The 18635-nt window shown below is 40.6% G+C and overlaps 1 protein-coding gene across 4 annotated transcripts in view; it reads right to left on the reverse strand.

Annotated features, from left to right (window-relative positions):
• The window catches only part of RPS6KA2 (ribosomal protein S6 kinase A2), a 298477-nt gene that overhangs the window by 86805 nt on the left and 193037 nt on the right, over positions 1-18635 (reverse strand). For all 4 annotated transcript variants that reach the window (XM_074168578.1, XM_074168577.1, XM_074168576.1 and 1 more), the window contains 2 exons: positions 13058-13174; positions 8460-8541 (listed from right to left, as the gene is read on the reverse strand). In XM_074168578.1, coding sequence (XP_074024679.1) covers positions 8460-8541; positions 13058-13174 — 199 coding nt within the window. The remainder of the gene's footprint in view (positions 1-8459; positions 8542-13057; positions 13175-18635) is intronic.

Raw genomic sequence — 18635 nt, forward strand, 5'->3', positions numbered from 1 at the left:
GCGGTAGCTTTGGTAGTAACAAAGCATTCACAGTGGACCTGAGATCCGGAGCACACAGCCAGAGCAGATGACATTTTGTTTAACAGTCACCTCTGACTTACCTAGCACTAGCAAAACTAAATCTTCTAACCCAGACACCTAGAAGAAATGAACTCTGAGGAAGGAAAGGAAGATGAAAGATTCTCGGTCTGCAGAAAATGGAGGCTAAACATGATAACAATCTTCAAGATGTGGAAGAAAACTACAGAGAGGAAACTGGTCTCAGCAGAAAGGATGTGAATTAATGGCTTCAGCTGTGGCAAGGCAGATATGGCACAAATGTTAGGAAGCATTTTATAACAGTCAAGATAGAGACAGTCTAAGAACGAGTTAGGCAAACGTCTTTCAGGAATGAGAAAAGCATAGCTGTGCCACCCTAGCTCAGAGAGATGGGCAGCAGGACTTCTTCAGGTGCCTTCCAGCCGATGCTTCAGTAGCAGTGCAAGGCACAGGGTGCCCTCTGAAAGTCCCACACCGGTGGGTTTACCTGGCACAGACCCGGGCAGGGACACAAGTTAGGCTCCCAAAGCAGAACCACTGAGCCCCTGCAGCTGACCTGGGTATCGGCCTTGCCCCCAAGTAGTCAACCCAGGCAGAGCACCATGCACGGCCAGCAGTGCCCAACTTACTCCAGTTAAACTAAGCTGTGCTTTTCTCTTCTCTCTCTGTGCTTCCCACCTATTGCCTGTGAGAGGTGTGAGGGCTGACAAAGGCCATTGCACCTCCCAGTCCTTTCCTGGTAAAAGTGGGTTTTCTACAGATAAAATGGAATTGCACCATATTTGTCAAACCAGATAACCATTTCAATCATGGCTTCACAGACTACACAACACAACAACTACACAACAACCAAAACTACACATGGTTTCAGAGACTACACAACTGTCTGTGTAGTCTCTCAAAAACTACACCAAAAGCAACTAACAGCAATCTGCTACTTGACAATAAAAAATATGAAATATAGTCTTTTCCATAAAGCGACAGCCAATTTGGGAATAACTGCCATTAGATATACAGTGCAATGAACACGACAAAAAGAATAATCCAGGGAAAGCAAACAGTAGTGAAAGCCCTTGGTCAAGTCTACTACAGGGACTTTGAAGAATGAGTTTGTGTCTGAAAGCTTTTACTGATGGCCCCTACAGAAGCTGCAGTTTCGATGTCTCCATTGTTACTTATTCACAGCAGGATCAATTGAAACTTTAAAGAGGTAGATAGCAAATTAAGGAAATAGCAAAGCGATTTGGAAAATTGCTTTTTACTGTAAAAAATGAAATGAGTATGATGGACTACTGATTCCTGAAAAATACAGCCACCATTCCTTGGCTGGCTGCAATAGCCAGGGGAAACATTCAAATGCAACCTGGAAGAGCTGCTACTTCTTTAGAAACTTTAAAGAAGTCATTCTTCTCATATTTCATTGACAGAAGAGTGTGACTCAACCAACGTTTAGAACAAACTTGTATAATTTGATCACAGGTGAAGAACGTATCCTTTCTGCCAAAGAAATCAGCAGACTTTTCAGTGCTCTCTCCCTCTGACTTCAGATTTGAATCTCCTTTGTGTTCTCTAGGGAATCATCATATGAATACCTGAATAACCCAATACTTTCAGCTGCTGCTAATAGGGCCCATGGAACTGCGCAAGGATTTGAAGCTAAGGGCGTGGGCACATTGATTTCGAAAAGATGGAAAAATTTAAGACAGCTCTGTGCTATACCTAGTGAAAAACACAAACACAGGGGCACTCAATGTCTTCATAGCAAAGTCTGAAACTTTGGCTTAAACCTATGAATGCACTAGCAAGTGGGTGCAGCGAGCAACCTACGGAAAGTAATTCCATAGAGTGGAATCACTAAGGTGTTGGGACCTGACATTGCACCACACTTGCCCCCTTCAGAAACCTGAGCAACACTTTTAACAAAGTGACCCCTATACCAAACACAACAGCCAAAATTTTCATGAAGAGAAAGCTGAATTTGCTTTGGCATTTAGGAAAAACTCTATGAGGAACAACAGGTTTTTGTGCAAAAACAAACCAGCCAAAATGTCTCCTTTTTACAAAGCAGAGAGCATTTTTAATATCCAGAGTTCATTTCTTGAATGTCTTAATGGTGGGAATTTTTGCCCGACAACAGGATCTTCACAATGCACTCGGCATTTTGAAAAGGCTATAATTTAATCAGGACTTCATTCAATGAGAAGTCCCACATGGCTTGAATAGAAACAGGTAATAAAATCTTTAAGTGATGCATGTTCAGTTTATATTTATAGGCAAAAGTTTTCTCTTCTCATCCAAACCTGAATCCAAACACTGCACAGAATCACTAAATCACTAATCACAGAATCACTAAAGGATATTAAGTATCTAACCCAGAAGCTATAATCTTGATGAACAGGAGTCAATGCTCTTTAGCAAACATCATGAAAATAAACTTCCAGCAATGCTCTTTGTCCCTTTTGACCTGTCCAGTTTGCTGTATATTCAGGCTGGGATGATCTGTAATATTTACTGACACACAATGAGCTAGTTTCCTAACCCCAGTTCATTTTCCTTATAATATATGAACACATTATTCTCCACAGTCCATTAGAAACACCCTAAGTGAGCTGTCAAATGTACTGTACCCTTTCCTCCTTCAGAAAGCAAGCCCTAGATAAGCTGACCTTTTAGGGGAGGAAGAAAGAGGGTGCCTGATAGAAGAAGCCTTGCAAAGGCACAGTAAAGCCACAGCTTGATGGTGACCTCTAAGCACTGAGAGTTGAAGATCTTCCAAGGTTTCATTTTCAAAACTCCCACAGGACAAAAGTTCTGCTTCCTTGGATAACAGCTGTTAATTCCAGCTTGCTCCTAAATTGTGACGGGCAAGGTTGGCATGTTCTGCAGCTCAGCACAAAGCTGGAGATCTGGACTCCTGGCCCACAAAGCTTGCATGCGAATGGGCAAGGTCCAGATGGTGACCCAAGAGCATTGCTGTGTGGCTGAGCGCATACTGGCCAGGCTGATCTCTACATTTTAGAGCCACTTGTGAAATATACAGAGGAATCAAACGTCATTATGTTTGTGCACGCAAAAGTTGCTATTTCCTTCACAGATTTTCCCCTCCCTACTGAAAATTTAGTGTATGGCTGTTTGTGGAGAGGGGGGAGTCTATGTCTCAGCTGGATCTTTAAAGGCACTTCCAGGTCCAGCTTTTTTTCAGCTCAGAGCCCTAACATTTGGAGAGCTACAATTCTCAGAGTAAAGAAGCAGTATGGAAGCAACAGTTCCGATGATGCAGAGCATGTAGCCTTTCCTCCAAACAGCAGGAAATGGGACCTCTGATGTGGGGTCTAGTCTCAGAGGAAATTGCATGTATTGTCACGACTTCCCTGGTGATTTGTTTAGAAGAAGGGAATAAGAGGCCCAGGAGGGTATTAAAATATTGAAGAACACTGTAGGAAAAGATAATAACCCATAATTTAAAGGGTGAACCTGGGTGAATAACAGGGTCTCTCACCAAACACAGGGCTTGAACAAAATAGGACAAGACACCTTGAAAACCTCGGCACCAAAGAGTTAGGTTTATCTGAGGTGAAGGCTCTTTCTGAGTCCTGCCTTATGAGGTTAAATTGTCCTCAGTTTTTTGTTTTGTTGGATTTTTGTTCCCTTCAAACCAGAAGGAAACCACTGGAATTCAGTATCTTAGATCTAAATGCCACAATCATGGCAGGGAAACTGAGTCGCATACAGAGGAAAACTGAAGAAACCACTTCAGTTGGTGTTCAAACAAGGAAGCTGCTGCTATGACTGAAGCCACCACTACCATTTTGTCAATCGTTTAGATGGAAATCACAAAGTGGATGGAAGTCCAGCTGGTGACATCTAAATTAGTTGTTCCATTTAGTGTATAATTAATATCATCGATTTAACATTCCTGAGAACACCACAAGCTCTCTGAGTCACTAAAGCAGCCCTCACTGCTTACTGCATCTGTAGCCATCACAGGCACTCTGCGCAACTGTAAACCCATAAGCCTACTGGCTTTGACTGAGGGGATCATAAACTGCAAAGCACTTCAGAGCTTTTGACAAAACAGATTATCATTTCTAAGCTCCATAAGTAGAAACAGGTAAACTCTCAGTTCTCAGGGTCAAATAGCTTCTAGCACCGAGATTTACACAGACCATTACCAACAAGATGGACAGATGCAAACTACTTCCTCATGACCCGTCACATAACCTTTGCTAGGTCATCGCTATAGTATTTACAAAGTTCATAAGCATCATGTCAGTGAATTATAGCTTCATGCCACTTTCTCTAAGATTGCACGTCTCCTAGAAGGATGGGTCTTTGATTTTCGAGCTCCAGAGGTAGCCCTTATATTCCAGCACAGCAACCTGCAGGGATTTATGGGCACTTCACGGGTGTTTAATGAGGCTTACACTGTAAGCCATCTAAACAGCTCTTGTTCACGGAATCCTGAAGCACATCCAGTAAAGCTGATGGAGCTTGAGACACCTTGAGAGAAATACTGAGTGAATCAAAACATTCAGTCTGCCTTTTCCCTCTGTCCCAGCTTTGCTAGTGAATACGAGGCACACATATACACAGAAAAAACAGTCCCTGTTTTCTTTCTGCTTCCTCAGTCACACGGCGCATTCAGGCTGGGCAGTCAAGATTCACTGATATTTGTCTGCAAGTTTTTAAACACACAGATCAACTTTATTCTCTTTCAATTTTTTATCTAAAAATATGATTTTCCAGAAAATAAAAAGTAGAGTGTATGAAAGCAACATTTTAAGATGGTATTTAACACTATTGGAAGGTATTTAAGTGTCTGAATGTCTTTGAGCACCCGGACCCCCCAGAAAAGGGTTTATGCTTGCAAAGGTGGCTATTACGGTATTGTAATTTAATAAATAGAGTTTCAAAGCCATATAAATTAGAGTTATACATACATGCAGCCTCGAATCTGATGTATTTGCCATCTGGCACCTAAGAGACTTCATATTCTCAAAAATTTTGGACAAGGTTTTCCTAAAATTAATAATTAGAATAGAACCCTTATCTAGTTTCTTCAGGAAGTTCTCTGCTTTTACAAGATACCCACAAGCTCCTGCAAAAGGAAATGAGATAGGAAGGAAAGAAATTTGTGTGCGATGCTCTCATTTACAACTGAGAGGGGCAGTGGCTTTCTCACTTTCAAGGATCTATGCTGTTATAGGTGCTTATTTGGATATACTCTACATTTAACATAAACCTCCATGAGGTAAAGATTAATTTCATTTTCACAAACTGCAAGTTTCCACAAACTTTTACAATGTAAGCCTGAATATTTTGGAATCTAATTCTCTCTTCACAGCAGGAGTGGTTCTGCTGTTTAGCAGACCTTTTTCAAGCTGAAATCTACAAATGCAATTGCAAATCTACAAATGCAAATCTACAAAGCCTCTTTTATACCAAACAACCTTTTTGAGCTGTAAATGAGTGCTGCTGATGATTACTGTACCCTTCTTATTCTACCATTCTATGATTCTGTGTGATACCCTTTGCTGTTGGTGAAGTTGGGATCGTGCTAACATGGGACAACTACCCTGGAAAGAGGCAGGAGGCAGCAGAGTCACTGGAGGAAGCACTGTTTCGTACTTCTGCTTCTTCCTAAACATTACCAGCCAGCCACAGCCAGAGTCAGGCTCCCGGGACAGGAAACCCTTCAGCTAGACCCACTATGGCTGTTCTTTAGAGCAAAGTACAAAGCTAGTTTTGAACCATCATTCCTGAAGGCATTTAACTTCCTCATGTTCTTATTTATCTGGGTTTTAATTCTTCAGATGGATCCAGAAAAGAAAAAACACGTTTTCTACCCCTTCCTCCTTTCTCATTTCTCCATTTTACGTGTATCGTAACTGCTATGATATTTAGGGCTGTGTGGCCATGTCAATGGCACTGGCACCGAGAGCTTTGACTTTCCTGCTCCATGCAGTACAGATTAGGAAGCAAAATCATTCAGACATTTGTCAGTAAATACTGAACGCAGTGCCAGCAAGTACTTAATGGCTCTGCTCCCATTACTTGACGTGGTAATAAATACTTCACATTACAGTGACTTCCAGCCTTTTCAAGTGTAGGTAGGCAGTAACGATTCAGCATTCTCACCTAAAAGATGAAACCTGGTATAGTGGAAAGTGTCCCTGCCCATGGCAGGGGAGTTGGAACTAGACGATCTTTAAGGTCCCTTCCAACCCAAACCATTCTATGATTCTATGAAATTAAAGCTGACAGAAATATTACCTCTGTGCCAAAAGTTACATGGAAGCTCACTGACAGCAATCCTCGTTGTTGCTCTTCTCACTTGCCCTGTTGCTAATGGGGTTTTGCCTTCATTTTTCTACTTCAAGGTAAATAGGTGTCAAGTTTAATTTATTTGTAGAAACTAGTGTGGACAAATTAGCTCAGACTGATGTGATTATCGATCACATGTGATATACTGATGTGATATAATATGTGATTATTATGTGATCATCTTGAGATTAATGGGAAATCCAGAGCTACCAGTCAGAGGGGAAAGTAGTCTGAATGGGAGAGAAATGCAATCCAGCAAAATCACAAAGCAGCTTCAACTTTTGGATCTTGTGATTCACACTTGAGAAAAAAAATAAATAGCCTGCTGTAATGGCCAAGGGAGGAGAGAAGCAGTGGTTCTGTGGTATAATGAACTGAGGAACTGCAAACACAGAGGTGCCCGTTCTTGATGGAGCTGAAATGTGATGGAACACTTTGGGTAGTTTAAAATCATCATCTAAATTTTGAGATTTCCTAAAATACTGCCATAATACAGATTTTTTTTTCCAGTGGAATCGAACATTACAGATTTAGCTATCAAATATTAAGTTACAATCATGCATTTGGGGATGAAGAAGAAACCCTCCCCCTCTCCAAAGCTCTTTCTGCTCGACACACCTCAGAGGTACACAAAAAAAGAGGGAATACCCAATTTTAACCTAGGGTGAAAAGTTCTAGGTTGTCAAAAGAAACAGAGATAAGTCTCTGGTACATGTTGACATCAGAGGGGTCACACAGTCCTTCCGCAGACACTGTGCATGGCAGGAGATGGCTTTCCCTAGTGGGGAAGGCTCTGAGAGTTCTGTTCAGCTCAGTCTGGGATCTTCGTGGTCCTGCTCTTGGTAAGTCAGAGAATCACTCTACTATACATATTGTATACACAGGCCTGATCTTTTACTTTTTATGTATTACTGTACTTTAGTACTATGTAAGTGGTTATTTACACCACACTGTTCTGTCAGAACGAACTTTCCCATCTACATTCCAAACAAAAAGATCAGCACACCAGCATCGCTTCAAACTAACGTTTCTTCAAAAAGGCCTTCTTAGGGGAAAGAGCTGTGTAAATATCTGGTTTGCCATTTCCCCATTTTGACTACTATGCAGAAAAGCTGCTGTGTCTGCCTGCCACCACCTACTGTAACTCTACCTTGCAATTACGGGTAGCTTCATTCTTCTCTTGGTTCCCCAAACTGAAGCATGCTAAAGCACTTTGGATTTTGAAGTCATCAGAACTACCTCAAAATGATCCCTCTTCACATTAGGATAGAAATTTAGGCACTCTACTGCATTGTGCAAACCCATATTGTCCAAGAAAGAGCAAAAGAACTGCTCTGGGAAAAATGAATGCTGTTATCTGCAGCAGTTCTGTTTCTGCATGCAGTTCTAACTGCATTCTGTTAGAATCTTCCTAATTCTATGGAGGAACAAATAGTACGGACTTCAGCTGAGACTGAACTTACTCTGCTTTTCAGGCTTGTGCTTTACTAGAAATTTCTTTCTGGTCTGAGTGGGGCTGTAGCAGTTAATGGCCCTAGAAGAAGATGACCCATTTGGCCCCAGCCTGCTGGAGACCATGTACTGACTGGTCCTGAGCTAGGAATCAGCACCATCTCAACAACCTCAGAATGGCTGGTCATACTTGAAAATATGTTCCCATGAATTTTCAGGCATATAGTGAGACGCACCAGCTGGAAGGCCTTTTGCATAGTAGGAGTATCTTTACTTCAGCGGCATCCTTATTTAAAAACGCTTATTTCAGTTTACTTCAGGAACAGACAGATACTGCCACTGCAATACAAATTAATACATGCCAAATAGAAATCCTATAAATAACACCAAAAAAGTGAGGAAAGCACGCAGCTGGAAAACTCGGGAGCCCTGTTTTCCTGCTCCCATACTGTACATAGGTAACATTTTTTGTGTACACTTTTTTAGAACATTCACTACAGCAAGGCAGAATTTTGGAGGGTGGCAGAAACATATTTGTGTACTTTTAGATACCATCTGACAGCAGCAATGCAAAAAATGACAAGTAAATGACAAAGTAGCACAGAAATAGACAGTGGCACTGCAGCCACTGTCCCAGTCCTTACCTTTCAGAGTTGCCTTCTTAAGTACCTTCATGGCATAAAGCTGACCCGCATCAGATCCTTTGATCTTCCGCACTAGAAATACCTGTAAAAAGCAGATGTCTTGTGTAGATCAGTACTGAACTTCCAGCTAAAAGCCTTGCTACATGTGATAAAGGAATTCTAATGAAAACTATTAGCTGATAGTATTTTGTATCTATTTCACTTGCAATTGGTTGGACTACCTCTGGAAAGCTTCACTTTTAAGCCTATACTCCCTCCCAAAGAAAACATTCAACATTATTAATTACCTTTACACATTCAATTAAAGATAGGTGAATAGTCATAATCAGTCTTGTGCACATCTCTTCATATTCTGAGCATCTTCACATGAAAAAAAGTTATGTCTCATTTGTGCTTCAGAAGGCAGTGTCTTAAAATTATTGTCACCAATTAAATTAAGGAGAAAAAAAAATTGGTTTAATTTACGCTGTAAGACATGAATGGTGACTAGCCTAAGACGTAACTGAAGCAAAAAGTTCATACAGCTGAAAATCTGGTTGTGCATACTTAACAAAAAGTAGGACTATTTTGATGAACAAACAGGTTAACTGTTAACTATAACAGTTTTCCCTGCTATTTTTTTTTTTTTTGTTTTCCTCCATGCAGCTATGTCTTATCCATCCCCGAGTGTATCTGAGCACTGGAGGGGTAGTGAACAAAGGAATCAGTAATTCAGTTGGGCCTTTATAAGACTTTCAGTGTTTTAATAATTGAAAACGAAATAAAGATATTTTAGCTGATTCCTAGGACTGACTCTCTTTGCTGAGGTGAGAAATACGAGACAACAGCGTCTCTCTTTTATTTCAGCACTTTTGTCACTGGACAGAAGCAGGAACTAAAGCCAAATACAGAGGGAAGTATACATACCTGCTATGTATTTATAACAATATGAATTCTCAAAGGCTAGCTAAAATTATGTAACTAATAACACTCTAGTTGGATTACAAAAATCTGTGACAATTATTTTATTCTTTGCCTGTTCAGGAACCATGCAGCTTTCTTAACTGCCTCCACCCAAAATATAAAAAGCCAAAAAAAGAACAGAGGAAATGTGTTTCTAGCACATTATTTGCAAGTTGAAAAGCTCTTCCTCCTGCAAAAAAATAGTATCTGTAAACAGATTATGATTTTATGAAGCTCCCTTTGAGCAAAGGTTTGTGGGGAGAGAGAACAACTTTTAACAACCAGCTAGAGAAACAAAAAAAGAAGAAGAAAGAAAAAAAGGCTAAATTCTCTCCAAACACCTAAACCAGGGCTCTTAGATCTGTACAGCATCACAGCGACAGCACTTCTACAATATGATCTGATACGTTTTTGGTTAGACTTTCCTTCTCAAGATGTTTCCTGTGCATATGAGATATACAAAGTTCCTCGCCCAATCTGCCCTAACTAGGCGAGCTTGGGCACATGCTGCTTGTTCCCATCTCCCGTTTCCTAGTTTGATGAACATACAAATACCTCTGGTACTCACAACTGTAGGAACAAATGATGAAATTTGGATGTAATGGGAACACATAAGACTTTCTGAAGTGTTTTTCATTAACATTCAGGATAAATTAAGCTTAGCTGCTCCAGCATTAACAGGAAGTCAATTCATTTAGAAGTTCAGCTAGACAGAGAAATGATGGGATATTTTTCCTATCCAGCCCAAGTAAAAGATTTAATTTGCGCATTACATTGAGAGGGAGGAGAAAGTCAAAAGTAAGCTTGCCCAAACACTAGATTTTCAGCTGTATTATTATTCTGTAAAAATGGTTATGGAATCTTTATCCAGAAAACAAAACCACAAACCCTTAAGATAATGATTTTAAGCTGTACTGCACATAGAACAGCACAGCATGCTGCGTCTGCAGAAATATCAGGCTGAAGGTTCTAGAAATATCTTATCTGCCATGTAATCTTACAAAGTTGTAATACCCATATTGCTGTAATAAGCAAAATTATCAATTTTTAATACTAGTCACTAGTCAGCTGTTCCCTGTAGCACGGGATAGTGTGCTCGTCTGCATTCCCTCTGAAACAAATGAGTCAAGAACACTGTGTGCTGTTTCAGAGGACATCAAAATAATCATCAAACCAAAAAGGAAACAGAACAAATGGAAATCACAAAATGATGCCATCCTCCTGATTATTCTTAAAGTTGAAGTCACATCGTTCTTGAAACCACCAAGTGCTCCTGGAGTGCTTGCTTGACTGGTTATAGTAGCTACGCTATACTAGTTTGCCAGAATAGCACAGGCATTGGCTGAATATGGCTTTCAATCTTCTAGTTTGACATGCATGCAAACACCTCAGGTTATCAATACCTGAACTAGAAAAACTCCCTTATCTGGAGAAATGGCTGTATCACCCTAATCCCAACCTAGAAAGCTAAGCAAGTGTTGTGACTTTCGAGAGTGTTGAGTATACTTCCTCTGACACCAAAGGCATCTTCTCTAATCCTGTAAGAAATTATTTAGTCCTCAGGTGAACAAATTGAAAACCAATGGGTTTGCATTCCCAGAGACTTATAGATTTGAACAATTAGCTCAAATACCAAGGTGATGAAAATTTATGTCTGAGACTGCATAAGAAACACAGAGTAGACTTCCCTCTCCTGTGTCTTTACTCCTCTGGGGAGTTTACTGACCTCTTTCACATCAGATATGGAAAGTGATTTGTGATGACATACAGGTCCAAACAGGTATGATGTCCACACTCAAACTCTGATCCCCCATTGAACTGGGTGGAGCACGTCCCAGAAATCAGATCTCCTTTTGGGAAGTGGTGAAAGAGACTAGGAATTTTGCCTCTAAAACGCTTAAAGCTAGAAGGCCAACTCAGTTAATGATGAAATACAACAGTACAATCTAAGACAGCCAGTGAACCATTTCTAAACTCTTTACTGCATGAATCTGAAAACTCACCATTTTACTTCTGTTACTTTTGCAAAACAGATTTTCTTCTCTTGTTCTTCTCCTTCTTGTATTGAATCATACAGTAAATCTAATTTGGAGTTGTTTGATTTTTCCTATTTGTTTAATATTTAAAACTCAAATATTATTATTGTACTGTCAAGAAATTTTAAAGATCAAAACTTGGTAGTGAATGCTAACTTTCCTGATTTCTCTGATCTCAGGAAACTTCTAACAGACTTGTTTATCAACAGGAGGTCCATGTCTTTCCTGTGCTGAAAGCTCCAGAGCTGGACACAGTACTCCAGGTGGTGACTCACCAGAGCGGAGAAGAGAGGCAGAATCACCCCCTTGACCTGCTGGCCACACTTCTTTTGATGCAGCCCAGACTAAAGTTGTCTTTCTGGGCTGCGAGTGCATGTTGTTGGCTCACATCCAGCTTTTCATCTACCAGTACCCCCAAGTCCTTCTCAGCAGGGCTACTCTCAATCCTTTCATCCCCCAGCCTGTATTGATACCTGGGGTTGCCTTGACCACTCTGGATGGCATCCTGTCCTTCAGGCATGTCAACTGTACCACCCAGCTTGATGTCACAGAATCACAGAATCACGTGGGGTTGGAAGGGACCTCCAGAGATCATCTAGTCCAACCTCCCTGCCAAAGCAGGTCCACCTAGAGCAGGTTGCACAGGAACTTGTCCAGGCTGGTTTTGAATGTCTCCAGAGAAGGAGACTCCACCACCCCCCTGGGCAGCCTATTCCAGTGTTCTGCCACCCTCGAAGTAAAGAGTTCCTCCTCATGTTTAGGTGGAACTTCTTATATTCAAGTTTGTGCCCATTTCCTCTTGTCCTTGACGTCACCTGTTTGGTTATAATTAGGCTCACTGTTCCACAGATTTCAAAGTCTCATTTATTTAAACCATGGAAAGAGTTTAAGACTGAATTAAGTCCTCCCTATTTCTCTCCATATTTCCTTCCTATTCTCATTTCCAACTGACACATCCTGCTCAAGAAGAATTGCTTTTGGGACTAAGAAAAGCCTTGGACTTCAGATAAAAATGTTGTTTCTGCACAAATTAGCTTGTGGTCATACAGGTAGGTATTTTTCCTCCCCCATGCTCTTGCCACAATGATTGCCCTCCTCAGCACTGGGATTTGACTCCAGGATCCTCTCAGCAAACTGTACAGGCCTCTGAGTGTGACCTAAAGAGCAGTCTGGGACTTTGAAACGTGCTTGGGATCCCATCTGTCCTCAGCAGGAATTGGGCAGCTAACTTCTTTAAGCCTTTGAATGTCCCTGTTTACATCTTCCAACTATGCAGCAGTAGTACACTCACTTCACTGGTGGGTAGGTCAGAAAGAGGAAGGGGGGTGTCTAATTTTATAAACAGAGGTGCTTTATATAAGTGGTGCTTACTAATGCTCACTTGTGCTCATTAGTACAGGTCCAGAGCCATAAGCACTGTTTTCTAAACTGTTTTATATACAGGAATCCAGCTAAAAGACAAGTGTTATTCAAATGAAGATAGAAGGGGTTTGGGTTTCCTTATCTGCCTTTACAATATAATTTATACATATGAACAATGTTAGCAGTGTAAATGAACTCAGAGAAAGGACATGACATTTTCAATGTTGCTCTAGGTGATTACATGGCATTAAAAATTACCTTTCCATATGAACCTTGTCCCAATACTTTCAGCAGCTCAAACTGAGAAGGATCTGCTTTTTCAAAACCTTCCTTCACATGATGACTGATGTCTATTTCCTTCACGATACCGTCTTCCTGCAAAGGAAACAACAAAAAACAAAATCCCCAAATCAGAGCTGTTATCCTAAGGAAACATATTGGTTATTACAATCTCATCTTCTGTGATGCTACAATCATGTATGAAATTTTGAAAAGAGAAACAAATGCTTGTCCAAATATTCCATGTGTCTGTTACTGGCTGGGAAGGGTAATGTCAGGACACCCGGGCCTGCTGCTTCTATTTATTGAGCCTCAAGATGTGACTAGACAAAGAGAGAATATACAAGCTGAAACACAGAAAGACACTCGCAGAGCTTGGTGCGCCCATCACAGACCTTGCTAGCAGAGTGGCACGGACTCAAATCTGTATTACAGATGCTTCAGCATACTTCCCTCCACATATTTTCTCAATTCTCCCTCAAAGCATCATTTAAATCCATCTTAAAAAAATCCCTTAGTGTTAAGCAGCAACTCCTGTTATGAGTAGGCAATAAAGAAAAGGCATTGCTGAGAGTGGCTCTCCTTATTTACCTCGAAGAATGGAAAGTTGCTACCAGTAACTTTCTAAATAGAAAACAAATTCATGATTTAAATCTGAAAATGGGGTGGTGGTGGAAGGAATAATGACACACACAAGCAGGAAACAGCTTTGAACACTTTGGATTTTCCAGGTTCTTTTGTTAAAATATTTCCATTGCACATTCTTCAAAGATACTAGCTGAACTAGGACTTTTATCTTGCAAGCTGTGACATGTGGCATTTGGTTTAGTTGTTTGGTTTATGTTATTATGGCATGTTAGTCTAAAAAGAGAGTGACTAGGTCATGCGAGACCCACAGGGACTACGTAGAGTTTGCAGTAAGCCAGAAAGTCATTGGGCTGAAAAGAAGCCTAGGAGAAAGGACCTGCTCTTCAAGGACACAGTGGTGAGAGAAGATAATATTTACACACCTTTTCATTTCTATAGTGTTTTGTACACCTAAATTTCAGGGTTTTTTTTCTATTCAATCTACTTGTTCTAACTTCTCTACAACTAAAATGTGGATTTGGAGTACAAAACCTTTTTGTTTCATCTCTCAGGACTAAGGAAATTGCTTATTTAGGAATATGTTCGAATATTTTTGCACCCAACAGAAATAATTGGAATCTCATAAACATTTTTAAATGGAATTTTGCTGCAATTGTCCTTTTTCCCCAAGAAAATATCTTGACAAATCCTAGAAGTATAATATTTGTTTCCCATTCTTAAAAATTAATGTGAGAAAATAGAAATAACATCCTAAAATAAAAATGCATTCACAGAAACATTTGGCCAAACCACATTAATTTACTAAACAAAAACAAATTTGACACCCTTCTCCTCCAGAAAAATTGCTATCACTTTCTACCAGCTATAATTGATCTGATGCATGGCTAGCATTACCCGGGTTGCTTTCTATACTGTTGCTCCGTCCCTCTTCTTCCCTACCCTGCCCCTTTATACTCATGTGCTTTGGAACAGGGACTGTATCCTCTTCTTGGTTTGGAAAGCTTCCTGTACTTCGTGCATGCTAACATAATCATGGAAAATAATCATCAGCTGACAGCAACTTGTTTTTCTGATCCTATTCCTCTAGTTTAAGGTTCTCCTGAAAGGAAATGCTTGAAACCAATGACCAGTTTTCACAGAGAGATTGAAGGGTTTTCTAAGTACATAACTGCCAGGCTCTCTGCTTTTGCTTTTCTGGGTTTAATTGCTTTGGGAGACAGAGTATCTTTTTGATATTAAAAATATTCATTTTTTTCCAATTTTTTCTAGGTGAGAGAAACAATAGTAAACTGATACAGATTTGATACACCGCATTAGCTGTTTCCTAATGAAACTAGGAATAACCTGCATGCTGTTATCAAAGGCTCCACCAAGTTCTGAAGTGATGAGCTTGCATACTGATGGACGTGCATCTTTATGTAAACTGCCTGCAGCTGAGAGACTTGTACATGGGCAAGAACACTATTTCAAGCTTAGCCCGCCCTGCCACACCACAGCTTAGGTAAAGTATCTGGACTGCAGGGCTCACTACACATCTTGTTCAGCGGTTACTCACTAAGGCAAAAAATGATTCCCCATGGAGTCAGGTTCCTGAATCACCCTTTACTCTCTATGCCTGACCTTGCATTCTTGGCAGTTTGCTCTCCGCTGAGCACAGGCAGAGTTTGGGAGGATTGTCTTCTGCAGTGTGTGGATGCCCCCCTGACAATTATCATATGTTGAAAAAACTGCATGACGTTTTCTCGAGTCAGTGCAGCTTGAGGGCACTCGGTCATCGTTTCATGATTTTTCCAATCTCTGTTTTGCACAAAGCACAGCAAGGACCACCCATTGGAACCAGGTGAAGCAGGAGGTGGATCCAAATTTTGCCATGTATTTGGGAGACAAAGCTCTGCAAAAAAGAAACTAACCCCAGTTTCACATACAGCAGGGAAATGGATGCTTCCTCAGATTTACTTCTCCTTTGAGCTGACACCTCGATCTCAAAAGCTGTAGATGAGATCTACCACCTTAAGGGAACAGCAAAACTCTATTTAATGCAGTTAAATTGCATTTCAGCCTGAACCATGGAATCATTTCAGCTACGTTTGCAAGTTTAAATGATGACTGAGTTTCAATTTATCCATTCATATTAGTCATCAAAGTCACAGGCCTACAACCTTAAGCATATTTCTCACTGTATTATTAAATTTAATATAACCTCTTTAGATTCATGAAATGGGTTCAGTTACAGGAATATATTGGAAATATTAAAGTGATGATAATTCAGCTTGCTGGAAGAATGCTTAAAATATTCTAGCATTCCCAGAGAATAGCATAATTAATTCATAACTTGCAATAAAACCAACACTTTAATTACATGCATCTTTAATTAAAATCTCAGAAAAAGATTATTTAAAAAGAATGGGACCAAACACAAGGCCTAACAGTGTTTATCAGAGAAGCACAGATTTTAAAGATGGAAAAAACCTGTTAGATTATGTGACTTCGTGGAAATGTAAACATGTTGGTTAGAAGGGGTTTCTGGGGGTCATCTAGTCCAACACTCCTGTCCAAAATACCACTGACACTTGGCCAAGCCAGCTGGTATTTGTCCACTCTGGTTCGCAGTGTCGCAAATTCCTACGAAAGTTTGTTCTGTCTCAATTTGCCCAGTTCAGAAATGCCCACAGTCATGTCAAGCCGCCTGCCCCATGGGTCCTTAGGAGGAAGCAGGATATTTTTCTAGGAAGGTAGGATTTCCTGTGGTCTCCTCACTAGAAAGGGGCAGCAAAGCAGCACTGAAGAAAAGCATGCCAGACAGCTCTTTTTTCACAGATTGTCACTACAGTGGCATTACTTGTGAGCTGTCAAAGAGGTAGATACTATTTTAGCTGGTATGACAAACAGACTTCCCACTGGAGCAAACAGCCATATTGTCACAACTTGAGACTGAAGATGGACACAGCCCCTTAAAGGAAATACAAGCTGATGTGCTTGCACACATGCATCCATTTCCCTTGCATTTATTTCTGTATTCTTATTACTTGTTTTGTTGCATGAATTCTGGAATGAGTTCTGTTTGCTTGCTTTACCTTACTACAAACAATAAAAAAAACCCAACAGTTTTACAATTCTCTTTCTTACGTGGGATTTTCTCCTGTCATTTATGTCTCTTGAAGTCTCCCTGTATTTAAATGTGGCATAATTCTACTCAGGTACTGATGATCAGAGTGAAACCCAAACTATCAGAGTATAAGCATTGTGGGCAAATCTCCCAACTATTTTTGCTCTGAGTTGCATCTTAAGAACTTCTCGAACATGGATTTTTTCCACTGGTCCAGCAAGTGCAGCATATCTGCATTAGGAATTTTCATAACAACAATAAAACTGAGGCAAGAGATTCACAATAGAGATGAAGCCCACACACTGAAGAAGCTGTTTTGATGGAGAGGATTTCACTCTGGAAAAAAACACAAGCCAACTTGCAAAATGGTTTTGATCAGTGAAGTTGGTGGAGTCACAAATGACTGTTCCACAGTTTGGTCTTGAAACAGCTGTGCACAGCAGCCCAGGCTCTTGCTCCCTGCTGACTTGTCCCGACACTGCATTAGCAGGAATGCTTGACTTGATGAAGCTTAATCTTTTGTAAACTTCTCTAAATATTTATGTTTTCACAAAAAGCATCATCCTGTGACAAAAGTGAGATGGATGTTCTTGGCAGCTTGGAGATAGCACGTGGTTGAGCAGCACGGACTAGGGGAGAGAGGGCAATGAACTGGAATACATGTTGAAAGAGGAATGGAGAGTGCTTCACTGTGCTAATACAAGAAAGACCTATTCAGGGCCTGATTCTACATTGTGTTATTTGCTTAAAGGCTTTCCCCCAAGTTGGCAGAAGTTTTGGACACACGAGTAACCCAGTATTTGAATGGAAAGGCCATTCTGATCTCCTTTCCTTTGGGACACTGGAGAACAGAGCCTCTGTGACTGTGAATACCACAGACACATCTGCTCTGGTGCTTCCCAGAAGCAGCTGCTCCCTGTAGCACTGATCTCAGCTTACTTCCAAGGTTTCCTCATGCAGATCTTGGAGAAAGAGATGCACTAATACTCAGTGGCTGCCGGAGACCAACCACAAGAAACTCTTCCAACTGCAACAATACTTCCCAACTCACTGTCACACGTCTGAATAAGATCGGGAAGTGGAGGGGTATAGACACAGGAATAGGGTACAAAAAGTACACGTAAAAGGGTAGGCCCACCTGGAGAGTAGCTTTTTCCAGGTGTACAGCTTCTTACCCTGCCTGACCCACAGCTTTCAGCAAACATTATGGAAAGAATACTTCCTAGAAAACTGAAAAGTGTAACCCCTTTTGGAGTCTTGACTGGCTGCTCCCCAATAGGTTTCTGAAGGAGCAGAGCTAAGGTCATCCTCAAATCCAGAGACCGCCTTAATTATGCCCAATATATTTGAACCACATGCAAAACTTCTCCTCACCAAGACTTCCTGAAATGGTCTGAAACATCTGGAGAGTTTCAGATGTTTCTGAACGTCATCATTCAGAATGATGATTATTCTGAATCATTCCAGAATCAGCTACTGTTAGTGATGGACAATTATATGCAACCATATCACAGGGGAAAAAGTTATAGTGCTAACTGTTTTGCAAAATCAGTGGGACAGGATTCTTATTTTTATTCCCTGCCTGGCCATCTCCCCACTAGCACAGGATCAAGACTGTCATGCAGGTATGGCCATAAGGAAGGGTAAGCTTTATTTTCCAATAAAAATATGTGCAATTTTGATGTGCAAGTTCTCCAGTCTTCAGATACGTTGGGCTTTCATGCTTCAGGGATTGAGGTCAATGAAGAAATAAATGAAAATGTGGCAAGAGGAAATAAGAAATAATTGCACCTCTAAAGAGACCTTCCTGTTGTTTGAGAGATTTGTTAGTCATCTATAGCATATGCTTAAAATGAAGACTTA

This window comes from Numenius arquata, chromosome 2 (assembly GCF_964106895.1).
Source record: "Numenius arquata chromosome 2, bNumArq3.hap1.1, whole genome shotgun sequence".
Lineage (NCBI taxonomy): Eukaryota > Metazoa > Chordata > Aves > Charadriiformes > Scolopacidae > Numenius > Numenius arquata.